Source organism: Sciurus carolinensis, chromosome 14 (assembly GCF_902686445.1).
Source record: "Sciurus carolinensis chromosome 14, mSciCar1.2, whole genome shotgun sequence".
NCBI classification, from domain to species: domain Eukaryota; kingdom Metazoa; phylum Chordata; class Mammalia; order Rodentia; family Sciuridae; genus Sciurus; species Sciurus carolinensis.
Genome location: NC_062226.1, coordinates 19,858,432 through 19,879,075, shown reverse-complemented (window position 1 = coordinate 19,879,075; position 20,644 = coordinate 19,858,432). Strand labels below are relative to the sequence as shown.

At 58.1% G+C, this 20,644-nt stretch overlaps 1 protein-coding gene across 4 annotated transcripts in view; it reads left to right on the top strand.

Annotated features, from left to right (window-relative positions):
• The window catches only part of Col27a1 (collagen type XXVII alpha 1 chain), a 127,612-nt gene that overhangs the window by 63,419 nt on the left and 43,549 nt on the right, over positions 1-20,644 (top strand). For all 4 annotated transcript variants that reach the window (XM_047524083.1, XM_047524084.1, XM_047524082.1 and 1 more), the window contains 12 exons: positions 224-268; positions 3,224-3,277; positions 4,350-4,403; positions 4,977-5,030; positions 7,393-7,446; positions 7,590-7,643; positions 9,007-9,051; positions 10,183-10,236; positions 11,353-11,397; positions 15,654-15,707; positions 19,493-19,546; positions 19,746-19,799. In XM_047524083.1, coding sequence (XP_047380039.1) covers positions 224-268; positions 3,224-3,277; positions 4,350-4,403; positions 4,977-5,030; positions 7,393-7,446; positions 7,590-7,643; positions 9,007-9,051; positions 10,183-10,236; positions 11,353-11,397; positions 15,654-15,707; positions 19,493-19,546; positions 19,746-19,799 — 621 coding nt within the window. The remainder of the gene's footprint in view (positions 1-223; positions 269-3,223; positions 3,278-4,349; positions 4,404-4,976; positions 5,031-7,392; positions 7,447-7,589; positions 7,644-9,006; positions 9,052-10,182; positions 10,237-11,352; positions 11,398-15,653; positions 15,708-19,492; positions 19,547-19,745; positions 19,800-20,644) is intronic.

The window sequence follows — 20,644 nt, the reverse complement described above, 5'->3', positions numbered from 1 at the left end:
GGCACCTTCCTCCTCTGGGCTTGTCCCCGGTGCTGGTGACCACGGCCACCTCCCCAGCTGCTGCTCCACACCCCTGCCCTGTGAGACGGGAGCTGTCACCTGCTTTTGCAGTCGAGGACAGGGAGCCAGGGCTGGGGACCTAGCTGGGGTCCCGCGGCACGTCGGGAGTCCTGCTTCTGTGGCGTGGAGCCCTCACAGCTGACCTCTGGCCTCTGTCTTGCAGGGACTGATGGGCAGCGTGGGGGAGCCCGGACTGAAAGGTGATAAGGTGATCGGAATACTCCCTTGTCGCACCGTGGGTTCTCTGCATGCCGCCCCTCTGCGCCTGGAGGCTGCCGCTCAGCTCTGGCCAGGTCCACTGCCCTGCGCTCTTCCCGCCTCCCTCTGTCCCCAGAGTCCGGGCTCCCAGCTCTTCTGGTCCCTCTGGGTGGGGCTCAGGCAGACCATCCTGGGGGCCTGCAGACCTTGGCAGAGAGGGCACGAGAGGTCGCCGCCGCGGGCCAGGCTCAGTCAAAGCAGGTCTCTGAACCCAGAGAGGGGACCTGGGGCCAGGCATGGGCGTGGAGGGCGAAGCCCCAGAGCGCGAAGGGCGGGGGTGACCTGGAAGGAACCGACTGCCCACGAAGTGTCCTGGCATGGCCTGGGAGCCCAGCCCAGGGCGCACGCACTCTGAAGTGCAGGGGAGCCGGCAGCCTGAGCCCCAACCTGCTTCTCCAGCTGCCCTGCCTGGGGAAGGCCCCCCGCCACGTGTCCTCTGTACAGCTGCAGAACCCCAGTGATGTCACCGGTACCAAACCGGAACCGAAGGGCGGAGATGGGTCTTGGGGTCCAGAGAGGGGCAGCCCCTGGCTTGGTTGGCAGCAGTGGCACGACGGGCCAGGGAGGAGCAGCGCTCCCTCTGCCCTGTGGAGGGCCACCTCTGGGCAGTCCAGGAGCGTCACAGGGGTGTGGCGGGACCCGCTCCCCTGGCCAGGCTCCAGTGCACCTGTCTTCGGCCTCCACTTCCCCCACACCTGGGGCAAAGGAGCAGGCGCCCTGTGCCGGGCACCAGGGATGCTCCAGAGACATTAACCTCTCCTCCTCCAACCCCACGTGACACGGGGCTCCCCGAGGCCACACTGCTGCTAAGTGGGGGATCAGGACTCAAAGGGCACCTGGTTCCAGAAACGCCCACCACCCAGCAGAACAGAGGTCAGAAAGACAGAGTGGATGAGGCTCTGCGAGGTCCTTTGACCCAGGGCCCACACGTCACAGCGGGGGAAACTGAGTCCCAGAGCAGGGAGGAGAGTCACCGAAGGAAGCACTGTGCTTTCCTGAGGGGCTGACCCAGGCTCCCCAACTCTCTACAGCTTCTGGGCAGAGTGGACGCATGGGGTTGATTTGCACAGCCCCAGGCCCAGGGAGCAGCCCCCTTGCTGGCCCTCCTGTCTCCTGCCGTCCGCCCGCCCCTGACCCCTGCAGCTCCGCCCGCCTCTGCCCGCTGAGCCTCCAGGCCTCCTCCCTAGGTGTGGGGGGGCTCCCTTCACCAACCTGTCTATCCTGAGGTCCGAGACATCGTGCTGTGGAAAAGCTGAGGTCATGGTCGAGGGAGAGGAGCGTGGGGGAAATGGGTGTAGCAGCGAGCTTTTTATAGGTCCTTTTGCAGAGCGGCCGGGCTCAGAGTGGCCGGGCTCAGAGTGGCCCTGTAACATGGAAAGAAAGGTGTCACACAGAATGGCTGGGCTGCTTCAGAGCTGCCTGGGTCCCTTAGACATGCTAAGCTCCAGGTGGGGGGGGTAGCGGGGAGAGAGGGAGAGAGAGAGTGAGAGAGAGAGAGAGAGAGAGAGAGAGAGAGAGAGAGAGAGGAAATTATTTTCATGGCCATAGTTTGTAGGAAAACCAATGAAGGAAGTCTTTGCGAGAGGGAGAGGGGGGATTCTCTTTTCAGTCTCCTGTCGGGGAGGGGTCTCAGTCTTGTGTTAAGATCAGCCACATAGACACACCCGCCCCCAAACCCTCCCCTGGGATGATAGAGCTGTCCCTTCAAGTCCCGTGGATACTCCTGTCCAGAATCCCAGATTTTCCATGACCCAGCCTGGCCTGGGGCCACTTACGACCTCTTGGCTCCTGCCGCCAGCATGGAAGCACATTCTGGAACCGTGGCCCTGCTCAGGCCAGCTCTCTCCAAGTCCATTGTCCTGATTTCCGAGGCGCCTTTTAAACTTGCCTCTTCTATTTTAATTTTTTTTTAAAGCTCCCTCACTCTTCCTTTAGACATTAAAAATAATAATAGTAAAATGTTCCTTGGTTCTCAAGACTCCAGGGTGTTGTACAGGATTTTCCAAATTGGAAAAACCAAAGTAAATTCAATTTTTTTTTTTTTTATGTTTAATTCTGGCTTTTGTTCTGCTAAGGAAGTTCTGCTGGGTCAGGGCCTTAGCTGTATGACGTGGGTTTTCTAAGATTCCCCAGTCTTCCTCCTGCTCCCAGGACCGGAAATAGCTTTCTGAGTCCTGGGGCCAGTGGGCTGTGGGTGATGACCAGCGTGCAGGGCTGGATCCAGCCCTAAGAGGAAAGATCTCTCCGCCCGGCCTATGAGGGCTCATTTACTAGAATGTGGCCGGCCCAGGGAGGGAGCAGAGAAGGCTCCCAGGGCCAGAATCAGGGTCGCCAGCCTCTGCTAAAGGAACACCAGCCCGCAGGCAGGCGCACTGTGCTTGGTGTTCAGGGGTGCTCTTAAGGACTCCGGTGACCTGCTTTCTCCGGCTGATTGAAAGCAGCTAATTAGAAGAAGGCTGGGGCTGACTGCTGGCCCGGGAGCAGGAGTGACAGCCTGCAGCCTGGTAGGGAGCTAGCAAACCGCAGGCACCACGTTCAGAAGCCACAGCCTCGGGGCCAGCGCACCAGTCCCTCACTGCCGCGGAGGAAGAGGTTGGAGAAATGGTTCCTTTCCTGAACACGTGTAGGGTCTCCACTGAAGGCCAGGCAACTGTCCGCCGAGCCTCTGTTGGTGGCGTCTCCAGCCTCAGCAGGGAAAGCCGCAGCAGGTCTGCAGCCAGGCCCACCCTGGGGCTGCCTTCTCCACCCAGGTGGCCCCTCCTTGACTCTGACAGGGCTGCTGCTGGCTGGGTCCCACTCGGGAAGGGCCTCCGCAGGGCTGTCCCTCACCCGCGGTCTGGCCGTGGGGAGATTTCTGGGGTCTGCGTGACGCAGCTCATAATCTTCTTTGCTGGTGTGCACTCAGGGCGAACAAGGGGTCCCAGGTGTGTCCGGAGATCCCGGCTTCCAAGGAGACAAGGTAACTGCATCGGATGCTCCCTGGCCCCACCCTGCTGCTCCCGGGTCCTGGCTTCCTTCCCAGAGCCCAGCATGGGCCAGGGCCCACTGAGATGCTCTGTCGTACAGTCCTGTCTGTCCCTCCCCATCCAGCCGCCCCCTTTCCAGATGCCCAGCCTCTTCCCTCTGGTCGCTCTTCCTCCTGCCCGACATTGTCCCGGTCTGTGCTTACACACCCTTCGTGGGCCCCCACTACTCCTAGAGGGAAGTCCCAGCTCCTCGCCTAGTCACATAGGACCCCAGTCAGAGGGCCCCTCTGACGCTCTCCTGCCCCTCCCAACTGTGGCCCTGGGCTCCAGCCCCAACTGCCGACCGTGCCTCAGGGCCTTTGCCCACACTGCCGCCTGCCTGACAGACCGCCCCCTGCTCCTCTCTGCACCACCCTGCTCAGGGCACACGCTCTCCCGGCTCAGAAAGTGGCGGTTCCCCTCCGCAGAGCCCTGGACAGCCTGTCTTTCTGTTCTGATACCATCGTTCTCCCTGGTTGTGGAGACTTGTGTGCAGCACCTGCCCCCAGATAGCGAGCTCCCCGGCAGACGCTGGGCTGCCTGACAGAGCTGTACTCAGGACCGGTGTGGGAAGGAGGGCGCGACTGGCCTTGCTGACCATTCGAGCAGGAGAGGTGGCTCATCACCACAAGCGTGGCCTGGCATCCAGAGCCAGCCGTGGCCTGAGGCTCCCCTTTGCCCATGTCTACGCCATGTGGCTACCCCTGGACCTCTCCCAGCCTGTTCACCAGGCCCAGATGTTGACAGCTCTCGCTCCACCTCTGTGGCCCTCCCTCCTGGCTGGCTGTCCTGACCCGGCCTTGGTGTCTCCAGGGTATGAGGGACCCCCCAGGGTGTGGCTGCACAGGCCCGGTTGCTGCTTCCCTGGGCCATGATGTCCAGGCCCTGCAGGCCCATAGGGCTCCTGGGGTCCTGGTGAGGACAGGGGTGCAGGCAGGTGTGACCCCCAGCGGGAAAGAAAGGTCCTCTCCAAGGTGGGCCAGGCAGCCGCCCTTCACTAACCCAGCTGCCCCGTGTCTTTTCCAGGGCAGCCAGGGGTTGCCAGGGTTCCCGGGTGCACGGGGGAAGCCCGGGCCTCTGGTGAGTACCTTCCCGACACCCCTCAGCCTGGGCGTTGTCCTTGGGAAACGGAGGCCGTTGGTCATAGGACGTAGCTGGGGAGCCTTCACACCAGGACCTCCCTCCTTCTCCAGCAGAGGCGGGAGGGCAGGGCTCCCATTTTCCTGATGTGGACGCTGTGGCCCGAGGGGCAGCAGTCACCGCATTGCAGATGGCCTCGTTCACCGTGGGCTCTGATGGGAACTGTAGTGAGGTTGTTCGTCACAGCAGTGAGTGTCGTTGGCGAGGCCACCCATTAGGCCCTTTGTGCCTGTGTTTCTTTGAGGGCTACCAACAGCCCCGGAGTTAGGAGTCTTCTTGTTCCCACTTCATTGATGGGGAGACTGAGATTCTCAAGTCACTTGCCTGGGGTCCCCCCAACTAGAGGGTGTAGAAGTTGGCATTTGAGAAACTGCTCTTTTTAACAACTCAGGTGAACTTCATGCCCATCTGCTCTAGAACTTTCCACCCGCCTACAACCAGGAGGTGACCCAGGGCGCTGATGGAAGCTGGGACCTTATTACCTGCCACACCCCAATCTCTTCTCTTCCACAGGGCAGAGCTGGAGACAAAGGCTCCCTGGGGTTTCCTGGGCCCCCTGGACCCGAGGTACGTGTTGCTCTGTCTCTCTGGCTGCAGCTCCGACTGGGTGCTGTCCTTGAGAATCTGAGGCCCAGGGATGTGGGGGGACGTGCTTGAGGTCATTGAGTGTGAGCAGTGAAGCCGAGTGCAGATTCTGGGATCCTGGCCTCTCCTCTTACTGCTGCTTTTCCCGCCATGCCCAGGGGCTCCCAAAGACAACAAGACAAGGAACTGGCCTCAGAGTCCTCCCTCCGTTGACTCTGTGGTCCAGGTGGAACCCAAGTCCACTTGACCGTCACCTCTGGTAGGATGACAGGAGCTCTTTACCCCCAGCATGTTCCTGCAACCAGGGCCGTTGTCTGTGTCAGGGTCGCCTGCACCCAGGCCAGCCCCAGCCAGAGCCCCCCACCCCTGCACCCAGAGCCCCTGGCCTCCAGGCCTCCAGCCTCCATGCTGTCTCTGCCTCCAAGGGAAGAGTCTGGCTCTGCGGGTTCTGCGGACCTTTCCAAAGATCACTCCTAGTATCTCTTGGGCAGATGAGGGAATGTTTCCTAAAAGCCGCGGTCTGACTTTCCACCGTGTTGACTTTGGCCGCCACACAGCCCTATCTTTAGACAGATGAAGTTGGCCCTGAGTCCCTCCGCTGGTCACTGTGGAAAAAGACTTCTGAGTCCGGGATTCCCAGCAGTCTGGCCAGGGAGGGTGGAGGGCCCACTCCCTGGGGTTCCTCAGCCCCATCTGCTGCCAGCAGGCTGCGTGTCGTAGGCTGAGAGCTCCCTGGACCGCCACCGTAACGGGCAGGGAGGGGAGGGTCTCCCTCCTTCCCAGGGAAGGGGCTTCCTCAGGGTCTCTCCGCGTGTAGCGGTGAATCAGGGCGGCTTTGACGGTCTTCAGGGCCCTGGGCAGACAGGCCTCCTCTCCCACCTTGGCGCTGCTGTGGTTGGCTGACTCCACAGCCAGGACTGTGCTGGGCCCAGGCAGGAGCTGGTGGGTGGGTCGCCGCTCCTGCCCTCGGCACCCGGGGAATCCTCTCCCTCGCTCGTCCTGGGCCGGATGTGAGGGAGCACCAGAATTTATCAGCATCCTGGATGCCAGTTCTCACTGGACCTCGGCCACCCAGAACAAGGGACTCAAAATCATTGTGGATGTAGATTTTTTATTGAGCACTTACTCCGTGCTGGACACCAAACTAAGCACCTGGCCTGTGTTATTCACTTAAACCTCAGTACAGCCCGGTAAGGTGTGCCGTACAGATGAGGAATCCAAGGCCCAGAGAGGCTAAGGAACTTGCCACACAGTGAGTGAGCGGCCCGGGGAGATTTCAATCTTCCCATTATGAAGGAAAAGACATGGATGGGGTTTTGGTTCATGGATTTAACCCCAAATTCAGGACTGTTCTTGCTTTTTTTTTTTTTTTTTTTTTGCCTGTGAGCAGGGCGAGAAGATGTTTGAGCCAGAATTGTATAAAAGTTACTAAAAGGTTAAAAGAGGAAAGAAAAAAAAATCTAGACAACTTATGAAGGCAAAGCAAAAGGAAACATTTTGGTCACAGAGACTCATAAAAGGTCTTTGGTTTCTAGCTGGCAGGAAACTGAAGTAGTGGGGCTGCCCTAAAAGCTAATGGGGTTCTTGGCTGAATTAACAGAGGCCTTGCACCTACAACAAGGAAGGGGATGTTCCTGTACTGGCTCGTGCCACTCAGCCCACCCCAGGAGAAGCATGGGTGTCCTGGTGGTCACCAGCAGTGGCAACCAGCCAATCGGAGAGAGCCAGGCTGGGGGCCCTGGGCCCCTGGCTGGCAGCCACTGAAGGCCCAGAGCAGGGCCCACCTTTGGGGATGGGAACTGGTCTCCAGATTGTGCAAAGAGCACCCACAGCGAGGGAGCCCTGTGCCTGTGGGACCCGAGGGGCAACTGGAGGACACGAGGGGGAGGGGAAGCGGTTCTCCTGCCCATGTCCCGTGGGGACAGGCTTCACCAGGGGGCTGTGGGCCGCAGTGGGCGGCGCAGGGCTGAGTCCCACACTCCTGGTTCAAGTGTCACCGGGATTTCCGCTTCTGACAGGAGGGGCTGCAGGTGACCAAGCCAGCGCTTCCCAGCCCTTCTGTGTCCACAAAGGGAAGGCAGTGGCCTGGCGGCCGCAGCTCCTGGGCAGGGCTTCCCAGGCAGGGTGCATGGCCGGAGCAACGTCCCACGACACCCAGACTCCGTCCCAGGGACCCCCCCGGACCTGGGGACTTCTGGGTCAGACCAGCTCGCGGGTGGCCTCCTGCGTGGCAGCCCCGGGGCTCATCCCGCCGCGGACGGGTGCAGACCCAGGTCCGCGTCTGCTGGACGCCCTGAGCCCTTTCCTTCGGGTCCCTGGTGACCCCGCCTCCGCTTCCCCTCAGGGCTTCCCCGGAGACATCGGCCCCCCTGGGGACAACGGCCCGGAAGGCGAGAAGGTGAGTTCCTGCCCCCGTCGCCCCAGCTGAAGCAGACAGCTCCGCGGGGCCGTGGCCAGCGGCCGCCTGGCCGGGGAGCGGGAGTCTCCCTGGCCTGTGGTGGAGACGGGCGCCGCCTCTGAGACGCTCGTCCCCTTCCTCAGGGAAAGCCTGGAGCTCGAGGCCTGCCGGGACCCCGAGGACAGCTGGGGCCCGAGGTGAGACTTGCCCTGCCCCACCGCCCACCCTGGCCTTTCTGCAGCCCCCGGGCTCAGCCAGGACGTCGTCCCCAGCACATCCAGCTTGTCCCTTCTGCCCCTGCCCCTGTGCCCAGCCAGGCACCGTGTCTGCCCAGCCGGCAGGAAGGCCGCTCCCCTCTCTGCTGCCCTGTCCCTCCCGGCCCCAGCATTTCCCGTCCCATGGCACAGCAGCGGCATGCTGGCACGTCTGTCCAGGAGGGTAGGGGTTGTCAGCCCATCTACAGATGAGGCCCTGGGCCTCCGAGGGGCGAGGGTCTGCAGGCCCCATGGTGGTGCAGGCAAGGCCTCCATATGAGCCCAGGGCTCCTTAAGCCTGCAGTGTTGGCCACGGGTCCTGCGCTGTCTCCGCTGTCACCGTCTGTGCTCCTGGGAGTGCCACAGCGCTCACTGGCGGCCTAGTAAGCAGTGGGGTGAGGATCTGCTCATTCACCTGCGCTCACACGGGGGTCGAGGAGGGTCTCTGTGGGCCCGTTGGGCACCCAGAGGCAGCCCCGGGTTAGACCTGTGCGTGAGGCCCTCCCGAGCGCCCCCAGCCCCCCGACACGTGGCCCAGGGCCGTGGCACATGGGCACAGACTCCCAGGACTGACCGCAGGCAGGCACCGCTGACCCCGTCCCTTCTCCTCGCTGGGTCTGGTCTGGCAGGGTCCCAGCACTGGCTCTGGGAGCCGCCACGTGGGGCTGCTTTCCTGGAAGCTCGGGGGGCCCCTTGGTCGGGCCTGGCCTACCAGAGGGACAAGTTTGGAGGCTCCAGGGGCCACAGGGGGACTGGCGAGTCCTGGAAGCAGGGTGGGGAGGGAGGGAGAGAGGCAGGGACGGCCGCCACGTGCTTCTGTCACACTCTCGTCACCGCCCCCGACTTCATGAGCTCCTCCACGGCCGCCTTCGTCACCAGACGCCCGCTGGACGCTGCACCATGTGTGGTGACTTTTGGAGAGGGACTTCTAGAAAGAACAAGGCATCGTCACTGTCCCCAGGGACCCAGCTGAAGCCACTTATCACGTCCCAAGTCCTCTCCACGTGGGGGAAACTGAGGCCCAGAGGCTAGGGGCTGCCGCCCGCACCTGGCGGAGTCAGGATAGAGTCGTGTCTTTGAACTGCAGTCCGAGGCTCTGCTCCCATGGCCACCGGAACGTGACCTGACCTCTGGGCCGGGATGGGTGTTGCCGCTGACCTGGGTGAAGCCACGCAGGCGGGCCGGGCACAGGTTCCTCGGGTCCAGGAGGTTTCCCCTCTGTCCACCCCTCTCCCTGCCTACAGGACAAGTTCTCCAAGATTCCCACCCAGTTATCTTTCTGCTTTCTCCTGTCTCCCAACTCTAGGGAGATGAGGGACCCATGGGGCCACCAGGAACCCCTGGCTTGGAGGTGAGTGTCACTGACTTGGGGAGGGTGGGGGACGTGTTGGCGCTGAAGCAGCCTGAACAGGCAGGTGACGCCTGGGCAGTGCTCCAGAGGGCGGTCAGCCGCGAGGGCCCTGGGCCTGGGCGAGAGCCCCGGGACAGAGCCAGAGGAGGGATAGGAAGCAGGCCAGCACCTGCCCTCGTCCCCACTGTGGGCTGGGTGCTGGGGCCCAGCTCTCCCTGGCTGCTTCAGGGGAGGCCGTGGAGACTGGGTCAGCCAGGATCTCACCGTGTCCTGGGGCCCCAGCCGCTCTCCAGGAGGCCTGACCACCCGTCCTCCCGGCATTGCAGACCGCAGGCCAGGAGGCGCTCGCTCTCCGGATCTCCGTACATCTTAAAACGGAGAAGACCCAACGGGCTTGGCTTGCGTTTGTGTGGCTTTTGTCTATTGATATTCGTCATTAAAATCCAGACACTTTAAATATATTTATTAATTCGTTGGAAATTAATAATAAGCCCACTGCATGTCAACGATTTTTTTTTTTTTTTTTTTTTTTTTTACAAAAAATCACTCTCTTTTCCAAAACCAGACATTCGAGTGGAGAAAGTACCATTGTTTTACCATTTTTGCAAATCTCTTGAACGTCCGGCTTTACCCGAGTCCGCTGGAGTCGCGGCCCCCTCTGCCTTTGGTCTGTCCCTGAGAACGCGTCCTGCGGCTCCAGCAGACTCCTCTTGCTCCTGAGGGGGAGAGCCGCAGAGGCAAATGGCATCCGAGTTTCGTGAAAGTAGTTTTGAGCTCCTGACCCTCTTGGGAGGGTCAGGGGGACACGCAGGATCTTCTGGTCACACTTTGAGACCCACTAAATAAACACCCACCACCCTGTGACCTGCCATTGAAGGCAGTTGTCACCATTCTGACTGATGAGTAAGGAGACCAGGGAGTGGGGAGGCTTCTGAGGCCACCGGCTGGAGGCCCTTCCTGTGTTGAGGGACACAGGCTGCCTGGTGGCATCGGGGCTCACTGACCCTGCCTTCCAGGACCCTTCAGGCCCTCCCAGCCCAAGGAGGGGACCCTGTGCCATGTCCTCGGAGTTCCTGGGGACCCCGGCAACGCTCCCGTTCAGCTCCTCTCACATCTCTCTCTCTGTTGTAGGGTCAACCTGGCAGGAAGGGATTTCCTGGGAGGCCCGGCCCCGATGGTGTGAAGGTGAGGCATCCTGGGATGAAAGTGGGGAGGGTCCAACCTATGAAAGCCCCAGAATGAGCCCCAAATCCCATGGCCAGTTGGAAAAGGGAGAAAAAATTGGCCCTCATTTATAACAAAGTATTGAAAACGAAAAAAAAAAAAAAAAAAAAGAAGAAGGAGAAGGAGAAGGAGAACTAACCTAAATGTCCAACAGAGGGGGATTGTTCAAATAGTGCACTGTAGTACAGCTGCCCACGATGGTGTTGGGAAGATGCCTCTGTGTGGGGTGGTGGGATAGCGATGGGGACCAGGTTTTAAAACGTGCATTAGCTGTTGGTGCTGGGTCTTCAGGCACAAAGCAGACACTAGAAAATTGACAGGTCATCTCTGAGTAATGGGGAAATAGGGGATTTCCATTTTCTTCTCTGGGCCTCTGTATGTCCCCCCTTGTGTGCAATAAATATGTATTACGTTTGTTGACAGAATTCCTAAACAGTTACCACAAAAGAACTGGCCCAGGGTGGGAGATCAAGGCCCTCACTTCATGGGGTTCCAGGGACTCCCCTGGAGAGGAGCCGGTGTCATTTGATGAGGATGCTGATGGGGTTAGATGTTCTCCTCAATTCTGGCCAAGGTTGTTGGGCCAGATTTTCAGGTGGGCCAACCCACAGGAGGGCAGAGCAGAGCCAGAGGGAGCCCAGGTGGCCCATGACTCCCTCCCTTCAAGAGATTGGCCCACGTGTCTTTCTTGGCCCTCGGGTTCTCTGAACACGTGGTCCTGTGAAGGAGCTGAGGGGGACGAGGCTGCACCAGGACACTGTGGGCCACTCTGTTTTCCAACCAAACTCCCAGCCAGTCTGAGTCCACGTCCTGCCTGCCGAGGTCTCCCTGCTATCCCTCAGATGGAGGCTGGGTTTCTGGGGTGGGAGGCGACGCTGTCTGGGGGGATTTGTCCCCTGGGTCTGCTCGCCTCTCGCTCATGCCGGGCAAGGCCCTGACAGGCTGCCAAGCCTGGAAACCAGAGCTGACCTGGCACCAACGGCAACCAAGGCCAGTGGCCTGGAGGGCCTGGGGAGTTCCTCAGGAGGCCCGGACTCCCATCTCCCATCCCCATCCGTCCTCCTTGTTTCTTTGCAGGGGGAACCAGGAGATCCTGGGCGACCGGGGCCCGTGGGCGAGCAGGTAAGTTATCAACATCTCTGAGCTTCCTTGACTGAGCGCCTGCTGTATGCCAGGCCCTTGGCTAGGTACCCTGCACACACCACCTCGTGCGATCCCAGAACAGCTGCGGCATCCGTGCCGATCTCTCCCTTCCACGGACGTGGATGGCGGCCCTCGGGGGACGTCTCTGAATGAGGAAGTCATTCCCCAGGCCCGACTCGGCACAGATGGTGTTGGCACCTTTGCCCAAGATGTTATGTGACTTCACTTCCAGAACTGGAGTTAGAACTGGAGGGTCCCTTAACAGTCATCGCCAGGCGTCCCAGGTCCCCAGCCCAGGAGGCTGAGGCTGGCGAAGTGGAACCCCTCCAGGGGCTCTTGGTCTGGGCATCCCTAAATTATAAAGAGGATGAAATTCAAACCAGCAGCTGGCTCGCTGGGAAGGGAGGCCGAGGTCTGTGGGAGAGAGGTGGTCACAACTGGTCATTAAGTAAGAAGTTGTGGATCACCACGCTCAGTTTTCACAGTTGAGAGAAGCAGCCCAGGGCCCAGTGGACTGGCAGCCTCAGCCCCTCCTGCCCAGCCCTGGCGCCTGCCTCAGGCTTGCTCTCTGGGCTCAGAGGTGGCAATCCCCTTTGCGCAAGGACCCCTCCCTGAGTACCCTGGAAGGGCCTCCTCGGCATGGCCTGGGGTCAGGGGGCGATGCTGGGGACCCAGAAGGGTCCGGTTGCACCTAGAAGCAGCCTCAGTGGCGTGAGAGTCCACACCGTGGGCTTGCTCACCAGCCCTGCAACATCTGTTGGGGGGAAGAAAGGAATTGAAGCCAGGAGAGGCCTGGATTTTTGAAATCTTTCCAGTGTCATTCGAGCGCATTCTGTGGGAAGCCCAGGAGTTTGGAAAGGCTGCCTCAGCCTGGATATATTTCCTGATTGGAAAAAAAAAAAGAAAGGCAATATGATCAGCAAATTCAATTTCATAGTTATGCTAATGGTAGGGCCCTCGGGAAATAGATACCCAGAATCCTAGAATGGCAGGACGCAAAGGGTCCTTGGAAATTGCTTGGTCCAAGTGCTTCGGATTCCTGTGCCAGGCTGGCAAACCTCAGTCCTTGGACCCTCTCCTCAGACTGGTTTTTAAATGCATAACTTCAAGAACAAAGGACTCAAAAGAAACCTATTATATTGAAATATAGTCACAAAAATCTGTCCAAATGTGATATACTCGCATCTACCCTTCTTGTTCAGTGCATGAAATGATGAGATCTAGCAGCTGGTCTAGGGATGACTTCAATTTTGAAATGGTGACAGGCTTCTCAAGGTATTTCAAGATTTCTGCACCAGTGACTGAGGTCAGATGTGACTCTCTGGGACAGTCGCGGGTGCAAGGAGTTGACTGGGTTTTGTTTCCTATATTCGAAGGAAAGGCCGGATTCCAATTAGAGGTTAATGAAAATAAACACTGTAATGTTTTCCATTTGGGTTTATAGACCCTCTGAACTCTATTGTTAGAACCTCAGAGAGACCCTTGGTTAAGGACGCCTGGATTCTGGTCCATGTTGACAATCTAGGGTCCGCAGAAGAGACACAGGCTCAACCAAGATGACCAGGAGGGATGGTGACTCGTGCTGGGAGGCGTGGCGACCTTACCTGGGGGGCAGCCCAGGCTCTCATGGCCGGCCACAGTCCCCAGTCGGCTGTCCACGGAGGAAGAGCTGAGCCAGGCAGAGCGGGACCCCTGCAGTGGCCACAGGCCTGCTAGGGCCCCCCTTCAGAGGTGGCCCTGGTGAAAGGGCAGGCATCTCCTGTCCATGGCAGAATCAGAATCTGAGTCCCCAAGAAGGGCTCCAGAGCTGGCGGCACAGACCCTCCTTCTCGTCACAGTGACAGCTCCAGTTACTGTTTACTGTTGGTTACCAGGCCCTGTGCCAAACACCCTGTGCACCCTGTGTCCCCAGCAGTGCTGTGATGGGAGGCCTTGTTACTCCCATTTTGCAAATGCGGAAACCGAGGCTCTGAGAAGTTAAGTAACTGGTCCAGGGTAGCACGGGCAGGAATTCACGTGTCAGAACCCGGACGGCGCGGAGCCTGCTGGGTTCGGGGGCTGCACTGCAGGAGCTGGAGAGCTCAGGCTTCCTGAGCCCGGGCGCTTACCTGCCAGTGAGAGTGCAGTCTGCTTGCAGGGCCCTGTCCTAGGTGCTGGGGACAAAGCACCTGGCTTTGAGGACAGCCTAGCATGCCAATGCCTGCCACCCTGAGCTGTGTGGTCCCTCTGAGGTGGGCAGCTGTCTCGTTCTCAGTGGTATCCCTGCGCCTAGCAGAATGTCAGGCAGGAGGGAAGGGCAAGGGCGGGGAGATCCCAGAGCAGACAGTGGCCCTTTATCAGTAGGCAGCCTGAGGACCCGGCCAGACTGCTCCCCAAAACTGGGGGCTTAGGTCCTGCCTGTGCAGCACCCACCTAGGTAACAGTACCTTGTCCTCTTCTGTGCCCTCTTGCTGGCCCGAGAGGAGCTGGCCCTTCCCCTGGCTTTTGGGGCTGCTCCTCCACCGGCCTGCCAGGTGGAAGCCCTGGGCCTCAGGCTGGCTCTGCTGGGCCAGCCTTAGCTCGGTCCACAGGGCAGGCCTGCCAGGATGTCCCGGGGCAGCATGCCAGGGGGTGCGGGTGGGTGCACTCACTGTACGGCCCTCCTTCATTAGGACCCCGGCTGGCTTCTTGTTGGAGGTTTATGACCCGCCTGTCTTCCAGGTCCCAACATCTCATAAATTCAAAGTAGCTATGAAATTTCTCTTCCTCTGGGCCAGTCGGTTGGGGCCTTTTTACAGCCGTTTTTATGCCCTTCCTTTGGCCTCTTCTACATGTCCAAGTGCTCCCCGTGGGGAGCTGGGCCCACTGTCCCAAGCCCGTGCCCTTTTGGAGTAAGTTCGGATGGGATGGAGGTTCCAGCCTGTATCGAGCACCCACGCACGCCACACGCACGCCACACGCGATCTGGACTATTCAGAACTACCCCAGCCGATCGGGACCTCGGGCTGCATCCCTCTCCCTTCATGCTTCACCCCTGAAGCGTCTCTGGGCCCAGGGAGCCAGGGGCAGGCCCGGGAGTCCCCTCCCCATTGTGATGGTGCCAGCAGGCCAGGGAGATGGGGCCCTCCTCATGGCCACCAGCTTTGGAGGCCTGGGGGTCGGGGGAAGTGTGTGGGATTTGGAGTCATGCTGGCCACAGTGGCCACCACAGGTGGCAGCAGCAAGGCTGGTACGCTCCTGGCCGAAGTGGCTGGAGAAGGAAGTGCGACTCAGAGGAGTGGGCTGGGCGTGGGCGGCAGGCGCTTGCCCGGCCCAGTGGCAGGTGAACCAGCTTTCCTGCTGGAGCACGTGACCTCCGCTCTTACCAGCTCCAGGTCTGGTCTCACTCTGACCAGAGCTGGGGGGACAGGTCGTCGATCTTATGGGACAAATGCACCCCCACCCCCCACCTTTCCTGGTACTCCTGCAAATTCTCGGCTGCACATCTGGGTCCTTACACAGCCACGTCTGCACTTGAACCAGAGCAGAACCCTCTGCTGGGATCCCAAGCAGGGAGGAGGAGGCCCAGCTGCTGGCCCGCCTTCCTGGGGGGCTCCTCCAGCTGTCCACCTGTGCTGCCCACTAGGGTGGCAGCAGGGCCTGCGGCCACCTAGAAGAGCCTCTGGAACACAGAGGCAAGTTGTCGCCCAGGGAAGTTAAAAAGAGCCGGAGGCGCCAGGGAGCCCGTGTGTGCGTGCGCAGCCTGTCCTCTCAGTCAGGGACCAGCCAGCCCTTCAGGAGACCCGAGGGAGGCCTCGCTTCCAGATTCCAGTCAGGTCTTCTGGCAGATGTTGTTACGGTGTTTCTGTCCCAGCCAGCGGGTTTGTTTCTCTCTCTGAAACAGCCCCAGAGCCCCCAGAGATGGGACAGATGGCCCCCCACCAGCCCCAGCTCTCCGAGCGTGGCCGCCTCCCAGCCCGCTTCTGGCGCGGGAAGAATGTGTGGCACTCCCAGGGATGTTGGCAGGGGCCCCGCTTGGCTCCCAAATCAGAACCATCTGTGGAGCAAGGGAAGTGGGGACCGTGCCCAGGAAGACAGCGCTCTCCTCCGTGGCAGCCCCAGCCGGCTGGATCAGGGGCGGCTTACCCAGCACACTGGAAGGGACCTGGGGACTGAGCTCCAGGGGAGGGGAGGTGCGGACTGTTTCCATGGAAACTCAGCCCGACTCCAGATTCATGTTGTTTCCTCCTTCGTGTTTTCATGAACGTGTGCTGCAGGGTCTTCTGGGATTCATTGGTCTGGTCGGGGAGCCAGGAATCGTGGGAGAAAAGGTAAGTTGTGCTGTGGACGATCCACAAGCAGCACGCGCTTTCCGAGATGGACCAGGCAGAGGGCGCGTTGAGACCGCCGCCCGGCTTCTTGCGGGACTGGTCATTCCACGCCCTGCGAGGCCTGCCTCCCATTTCCCGACACCCCCTGGGGCTCCTGTCCTTACCGCAGGCACAGTTAGACGTCTTGTGTGCCGGCCAGTGGACGCCTGTGACCTGGGCTGCAGGCACTTTGTGGGGTGGGCAAAGGCGGGAGGAGTTGTCTTCTGGAAAGATGAAGGGGGACATCCCCTCAGGCACCTTGGCAGCTCCTAGCTGCTCTAACAGGTGAGGTGACCCGGGCTCCAGCAGGGGAGGTGGCTTGCTGGCCGCCACCCAGATTAGTGGCAGAGCTGGGATTTGAACCGGATTCCTCATCAAAGGCTGCACCTGCCCACTCAGCCACTCTGCCTTCTCAAAGCAGCCTGCGGCTTCCCGTGTCCCACGGTGGCCCCCAGGGAGGCCTGCCTTCCTTGCAGCTCCTGTGGACCCCAGGGCGTCCTGCCTGCTGCGTCCCCGGAGGGGAATGAGGCCCACCCCCGTCAATCCCGCCAACTTCCAGGCCCCTGCCCTGCTGCCTCTGTCACTCTGGCTGGGACCCTCTGGCTGCTGCCCCCTGACTCCTCATTGTCCTTTTCCTTTAAATTTAACATTTTATTTTGAAATAATTACGGATTTACAAGACATTGCAAGAAAGTAGTACGGAAAGGTCCCAGGTGCCCTTCACCTGTTCCCCAGGGCTGGCAGCTCACATGCCCAGCATGTGACATCAGAGCCCTTCTGCCTGTCTTATTGCTCGGTTGTTCCCGGTCCTTCCTCACCTACAAACCTTTGCCTTGGCCAGGCACGCTTTCCCACTCCCTCCCGCCCCACCCTTTCTGCCTGGATAATTCTTTTTTTGCTGTTGTTTTTGTTCCAATTAGTTATACCTGACAGTCAAATGCACTTTGACACATCATACATACTTGGAGTATAATTTCTCCTTCTCCTGGTTGTCCAGGGTGCAGAGTCGCACCGCTCTAATAGTTATATATGTACATGCCGTAGTAGTATCTAATTCACTGTCCTATCCTTCCTACCCCTTTACCTGCTCCCTCTCTTCACTCCCCTCTACCTAATATAAAGTAGCTCTATTATTCCCTAGTGCCCCCACCTTGTTGTGAATTAGCATCTGCATATCAGAGAAAACATTCAGTCTTTGGTTTTAGGGATTGGCTTATTTCACTTAGCATGAAATTCTCCGTCTCTATTCATTTACCAGCAAATGCCATAATTTTATTCTTCTTTAAGACTGAGTAATGTTCCATTGTGTATATATACACCATATTTTCTTTATCCATTCATTTGTTGAAGGGCATCTAGGTTGGTTCCATAGTCTAGCCATTGTGAGTTGAGCTGCTATAAACATTGATGTGGCTGCATCTCTGTAGTATGCTGATTTTAAGTCCTTTGGGTATAAACTGAGGAGTGGGATAGCTGGGTCAAATGGTTGTTTCATTCCAAGTTTTCTGAGGATTTTCAATACTGTGTTCCATAACAATTGCACCAATTTGCAGTCCCACAAGCAATGTATGAGTGTACCTTTTCCCCACATGCTTGTCAACATTTATTGTTGCTTGTGTTCTTGATAATTGCCATTCTGACTGGAGCGAGATGGAATTTCAGTGTGGTTTTGATTTGCATTTCTCTAATTGCTAAAGATTTTGAACATTTTTTCATGTATTTGTTGATTGATTGTATTTCTTCTTCTATGAAGTGTCTGTTTAGATCCTTAGCCCATTTATTGATTGGGTCATCATTTTTATTTTTGGTGTTGAGTTTTTTGAGTTCTTTATATATCCTGGAGATTAATGCTTTATCTGAGGTACATGTGGTGAAGATTTTCTCCCAATCTGTAGGCCTTCTCTTCACATTATTGTTTCCTTTGCTGAGAAGAAGGTTTTTAGTTTGAATCCATCCCATAGATTTTTTATTTTTCAATGACATTATTTTATTTATGTACTTATGTGGTGCTGAGGGTCAAAGCCAGTACCTCACCCGTGCTAGGTAAGTGCTCCACCATCTGAGCCACAGCCCAGCGCCCAGCCCCCTTACTGATTCTTGATTTTACTTCAGGCACTTTAGGAGTCTTGTTAAGGATGTCAGATCCTAGGCCAACACAGGGAAGATTTGAGCCTACTTTTTCTTCTATTAGGGCACAGGGTCTCTGTTCTAATACCTAAGTCTTTGATCCACTTTGAGTTGAGTTTCATGCAGGGTGAGAGATAGGGATTTAATTTCATTTTGTTACCTATGGGTTTCCAATTTTCCCAGCACCATTTGTTGAAGAGGCTATCTTTTCTCCAATGAATGTTTTTGGCACCTTTGTCTAATATGAGATAACTGTATTTATGTGGGTTTGTCTCTGTGTCTTCTATTCTGTACCATTGGTCTTCATGTCTGTTTTGGTGTCACTACCATGCCGTTTTTGTTACTATAGCTCTGTGGTATAGTTTGAGGTCTGGTATTGCCATACCTCCTGCTTCACTCTTCTTGTTAAGTTAATGATTGCTTCGGTTATTCTGGGCCTCTCATTTTTCAAAATGAATTTCACGATTGCTTTTTCTAGTTCTGTGAAGAATGTCATTGGATTTTGATAGGAATTGCATTAGATCTGTATAATGCTTTTGGCAGTATGGCCATTTTGACAATGTTAATTTTTCCTTTCCAGGAGCATGGGAAGTGTTTCCATCTCCTAAGGTCTTCTTCAGTTTCTTTCTTTAGTGTCTGTAGTTTTCATTGTGGAGGCCTTTCACCTCTTTTGTTAGATGGATTCCCAATTTTTTTTAAGCTATCGTCAATGCAGTAGTTTCCCTAATCTCTCTTTCAGTGGCTCCATCACTGATGTATAGGAATGCCTTTGATTTATGGGTGTTGATTTTATATCCTGCTACTTTGCTGAGTTCGTTGATGAGTTCTGGACGTGTACTAGTAGAATTTTTTTGGATCGTCTACATATGGAATTGTGTCACCATGCTCGGATGATTCTTAATGGCCCCGCAGCTCTTGGTCCGCCCGGAGTGACTTCCCTCCCAGCAAGTGCTCCAGGCTGCTTCTCTTCTGGAGGGACCCCTCATCTCCCTGCCACACTGAGTATCCTGCCTCATGGGACAAATCTCTGTTTCTGCTCCTCATCAAATATCCAGGGCCTGATATATAGTGTTGGGCATATAGTAGGTGCTCAACAAATTTTGGCTGGCTGGACAGAGACAGAAAATGCAGCTGAACATAAACAGAGGTGGAACGTGAGCTCTGAGCCCCTGTCTTCCCGCCATAGCTGTGTGCGCAGCCCCCACCCTCAGTCTGGACTGGCGGAGAGGGAGTGAGTTAGCTCTGGTCCTCCAGCATCTCCTCTGGGTGTGGCGGTGGGGAGCAGAGTGGAGGGAAGGCTTTTTGTGGCCCTTCCTGCCTTAACGGCCCAGCCCAGGAGTAACGAGAACCATCCTGTGGTCAGGATCCGGGGGATAAGGTGCTGAGTGGCCAGTGTGTCCCTCCTTGTCTTCCTGGCCCCTCTGCATGGTGGCGCACGCCCCGGCCTCCCGGGACTGGTCTGGGTTTCCACCTGGATGGTGCGTCTGTGAGCTGGGCAGGGACTTTCTACAGACAGTGGCCAAGTCCCAGCCCCTCTTTGGGCCCCTGGAGGCCCTCTGCAGCTGCCCCCAGTCACCCGCAGCCACAGCTGCGACCTCTCTGCATTGTCTCCGTCACAGGGTGACCGTGGCGAGATGGGACCCCCAGGCGCACCCGGACCCAAGGGGTCGATGGTAAGGAGTAAGTCTGCCTCCCCCTCGCCCTCTCCTGTCGCAGCCTGGGTCACCGTCCTGCCTTCCTTCCCTGCACCTCCCAAGATGGTCAGGGCAACCAGCTGCTTCTCCCTCCAGGAGCCTGGCCTGTGCCCTCCCTGCCCGGGAGGAGGAGGCGCAGGCCGCAGCTGACCCCTCCCTTCCTCTTCCTCCACGGCAGGGTCATCCTGGAATGCCAGGTGGTGTTGGGATCCCCGGAGAGCCTGGACCCCCGGTGAGCAAGGACCCCCATTCCTGGGTGCAAACTTACCGTCGGGTGAGGACACGGAGCCCAGCCTCAGATCAGACAGACCTGGGCTGGAAACCCAGCTCCGCCCTGCCTGTCCGCATCCCGGGGGCAGATCCTTTGACTTCTCTGAGTTCAAATTTTGCTCATCTGAAAAACAGAAAGTGACCATGGTCATGGTCATGTGATCCTGTGGGTTAAATGAAACCATGAGCTAGTGTCCATTACAGAGGGACGAGGCTGCTCAGGAGCATCTTGGTCACCATAATCACTTTGGTCCGTTCACTTGTCCACTCAGGAAGTACCGTGTGACATGCAGGCCCGGGGGACCTGGCTTCCTGTGATGGCTGAGGAAGCTGGGGTGTTCCTGAGGGGGTGGGCCAACGGGAGGGCAGCGGGAGAGGCGTGGCCGGGAACTCCCAGATTTGGGGCCTTTTCATTCCCCCGAGGGTCACTGGGAGGCTGCTTTCATTTAGAGCGGGGGCCCTTGCTTGGGGTCCCTCTTCTCACGAGGATGGAACCTGGGGGAGGAAACTGACTTCGGCCCAAGTCCGGGCTCAGGTCTGGGAGCCTGGTCCCAGGTGGGGTTCCTGCAGGTGGCTGGGGGCCCTCCCAGGCCCGCGTCCCAGGACGGAGCCAGGAAGGATGAGGTCAGGCTGCTGTTCCGCAGACCCCAGACCGAGGAGCTCCCTGCGGGGCACGCGGGAAGGCGGGGTGCCTCCGATGGTCCGAACCAGGGCCGGCTCCGCAGACCCGTTCTCTGTGCAGATTAGGGGACAAGGCCCACGTCCCCAAACCCTTCCACGTGCCTGCCGCGTGCCGGGCATGGGTCG